Below are 3,270 nucleotides of genomic sequence, written 5' to 3'. Positions count from 1 at the left end.
GGGGGGGGGGGGGGTTCGGCCAGTCCCCTCCATATGTGATGCAAGGTGGCCCGAGCGCCAGGGACAATAGACCTGGCGACAGGGACGAGAAAACAACATCATGGGGTCGTGAAAGTGTGAAAAAAGAATCCATGTTACCACAGAATAACGCATATTCCATTCCAGTCAACCCCTCAGACATATTTCACTTCCATCAATGGAATAAGAAAATAGGGAGGGAGAATGAAGTGAAGTGTTTTACCCCTCACAAGGGTTCGGGACCTTTGACTACTTACAAATATGGATTCTAGAATCAATAAATTGAAATCTGATATTTCATTGTAATGGTCCAATCCTAAAAGCATGAGATTTCTCCTCCTAAAATTATATTTTTATGGAGCAATGAAATTGTGCATCTAACTCCTAATTCCCAATGAGAAGTGACCATCATAATTTCATATGTATGTGAATGTCTACCAACCCATAACCAATTATGAAATAAAAATGCAATACCCTGAAAAAGTCTACTATATAAGTTGTTCGTATTATTACTGACATGTTCTTCTTTAAATAGGCCCGTCGCCATCCAGTCTAGACCGTCTTCGGTTAAATTGTCTATTATTTTCTAATAACTTACATATAACATTGCAAAAACGGTTTGCAGACTTCGTTATAAACTATTGTTGCAGAGTTATGGATGTGATCAATTTATGCTTCACGTTGCTTGCACGTTTGTAGGCTAGACCAAAACAACTTTCAGTGCCCTGTGACTCGAACTAGAGGGAGATAAACTACATAGTCGAATGTCTACCAAGTATTGTTATGCTCAGTGACGTCCAGTCTTTAGACAGTGATTGTGTTTGCTCAGCTTTAGGGTTTTCGGGACTTTTTACATGATAAAAGCTCACATTTCTTGGTGTTTGTTTCTTATTCCTATAGGTACCTCTAAGATAAGACTTTCTCTTATTTTTACTAAAATAATTAAAAATAACATGCACTGGTAAGATGCAACTATGTTTTAGCTATAATCCTAAATAGTGTCAGGCCTTTATCTATCTTATCGGATGGTGTACCTCTCATACCCAAAATTGTTTTATTGGATTACATTTCATTGCATGAGGACATTGAAAATACTTGACAATATGTGCAAAAATTTATAAAAGAAACTATTTATTCGTAATTCTATAAAAACACAAAACATGTTATCAAACAACACAACGATTTTGTTCAATAACATTTTCAGACAACAGTGAAAAACGGAATATTTAAATCAATGAGATTCTTTACTTTCCTAGTACATTTGATAAATATCATTGTGTAGATTTGAAAGTCATGCAAATAACTGAACATTGAAAATACTGATAACATATAGGCTACACACAAATCAGGCTTACACACACCCCATTATCGAATTGGGGGGGGGGGTCGAATCTAGGAGTAGAATGTCCATAGGCCTACCATCAGATTACAAGAAACTAATAACGACTTTAATCTTTCGAGAATATCACTCAATTCATTAAATAAAATACCCAAAATAAAATATGTGCAAAATACTTATCATAAAAAAATATTACTGTAGTAATTAGTACACTTTTAAGTACCTCGAAAAATAAGGGATTTCAGAAAACATTTAAAGTGGTTGTAAGTGTTTCTCTACGCATAGTCCTCTACTTAATATTTTATAGTCATTTAAAAGCACTGAATTGAGCTGAGTCATTCAGAAAGTCTCTCCAAGCAAAGGTGTGTCTGGATGCTGCCGGGCTGGCAAAGTGCTGGTATTGTTGAGGTAGAGCGAACGGCGACGGATGCTGGTAAGACTGGTACCCAAAACTGAAGGGTGTACCCGGGCATGTGTTCGGTCCAAGACAGCCTCCTTTCTCCGTGTCAATGAAACAGGTCTGATACGGCTTGCCATCCCGAACTAGGATGGGTACCACTACTCTGCGCAACATAGGCGGTTGGTTTATGTCTTGTGACTCTCCCTCCGCTCGTGACCTCTTCATTTTGTACCGGTGGTTCTGGAACCAGATCTTAATCTGCGTCGGCGTCAGGCGGAGGAGATGGGCAATCTGCTCGCGCTCTGGTGCTGACAGATAGCGCTGCTGACGGAAACGCCTCTCGAGCTCAAAGGTCTGGGCCTTGGAGAAGAGCACGCGGCACTTCTTCTTCTTCTCGGCCTCTGAGTCCAGAGAAGACTCATCTGACTTGGTAGAGTGTGGGGCAGTCTCCAGGCTGCTCTCATCTGAAGCTGAGGAATTACAAATGATGTCATTACACTGATCAAGAAACCATATAAACAACTCACGATATACAATAACACCAGAAATATCAGAGTATAGAGATGTTTAAATAATAGAAGGATTTAATAGACTTGAATTAGACTACACGTCTCCTTATAAAATGTATCCAATAATGACACAAGGCTTAAGTTAATTGGATACCAATTGGATTTCATAAAACAGCTATGTTGGAAATCGCAGTAATGGATTATATGAAATTGTGTCAATTTAGGTAAGACCCATATTTACATTTTTACATTTTAGTCATTTAGCAAAAGCTCTTAATCCACAGCGAGTTACAGTTAGTGCATTCGTTTTAAGATAGCTAGGTGGGACAACCACATATCACAGTCATATTAAGTACATTTTTCTTCAATAAATAGCAATCAACAAAGTCAGAGCTAGTATGTGTTATGTGTTTATATGGATCATATGAAGTGGTTATCTGTTTCTATGCTCAGGTGTTAACCACGGGGACTTACAGAGACAAGGGGTCCGGTCGCTGTCCATCCAGGAGGAGTAAGGGGAGCTGGAGCAGGAGTTACCGGGGGAGGGCTGCACTGTCTCTGCGTCATTTTCAGGCAAATCCAGGATGCTCCTCACGGAAAAACTGAACTTTGCAGCACCAGCCATTGCTTCCGGAAAAAAATCGGAATCCTTGTGCGTGAAAACTATCCAAAGGAGAGAGACCGTTGATATAGGAGTAAAAGCGACGTATCAAAAAATGACTAAGCGTGCTCTGTCAGAGTCACAGACGACCTAGAATACCCTGTCTGTGTGTGGACACGAGGTAGTGCAGTGTTTGTATAAACAGTACTTCACCCGCTTATATATCCTCCTCCAGGATGCTAAGTACCTGAATGATTCGAGTGCCGTTATCCAATGATGGTAGGTGTGAACCCGCAGAAGAATATCCCCGTTGCCTCAACAATGGCCGAAGGAAACACTCGTCATCATTACAGATTCGTCCCGTATCGTTAAAAGTGGTGACCAGATAATGGTGATTGTTGCA

At 40.0% G+C, this 3,270-nt stretch overlaps 1 protein-coding gene across 1 annotated transcript; it reads right to left on the bottom strand.

The window, feature by feature from the left end:
* Window positions 1-1,124: 1,124 nt before the first annotated feature.
* Window positions 1,125-3,270, bottom strand: LOC111963055 (homeobox protein Nkx-2.8-like). Its single transcript, XM_023986276.2, has 2 exons — window positions 2,741-3,270; window positions 1,125-2,227 (listed from the first exon to the last, which is right to left on the bottom strand). The coding sequence occupies exons 1-2, from the start codon at window positions 2,889-2,891 to the stop codon at window positions 1,665-1,667; spliced, it is 714 nt and encodes a 237-aa protein (XP_023842044.1). The 5' UTR covers window positions 2,892-3,270; the 3' UTR covers window positions 1,125-1,664.

This window comes from Salvelinus sp. IW2-2015, linkage group LG4q.2 (genome assembly GCF_002910315.2).
Source record: "Salvelinus sp. IW2-2015 linkage group LG4q.2, ASM291031v2, whole genome shotgun sequence".
NCBI classification, from domain to species: Eukaryota; Metazoa; Chordata; class Actinopteri; order Salmoniformes; family Salmonidae; genus Salvelinus; species Salvelinus sp. IW2-2015.
This window is presented reverse-complemented; position numbering and strand designations above follow the sequence as displayed.

Excerpts from the sequence above, each read along its gene's own strand:
- LOC111963055 (XM_023986276.2), bottom strand. The coding sequence starts at position 2,891 with ATGGCTGGTGCTGCAAAGTTCAGTTTTTCCGTGAGGAGCATCCTGGAT. Across the intron at positions 2,228-2,740 it reads CGACCGGACCCCTTGTCTCT|CTTCAGATGAGAGCAGCCTG; the intron begins GTAAGTCCCCGT and ends GTAATTCCTCAG.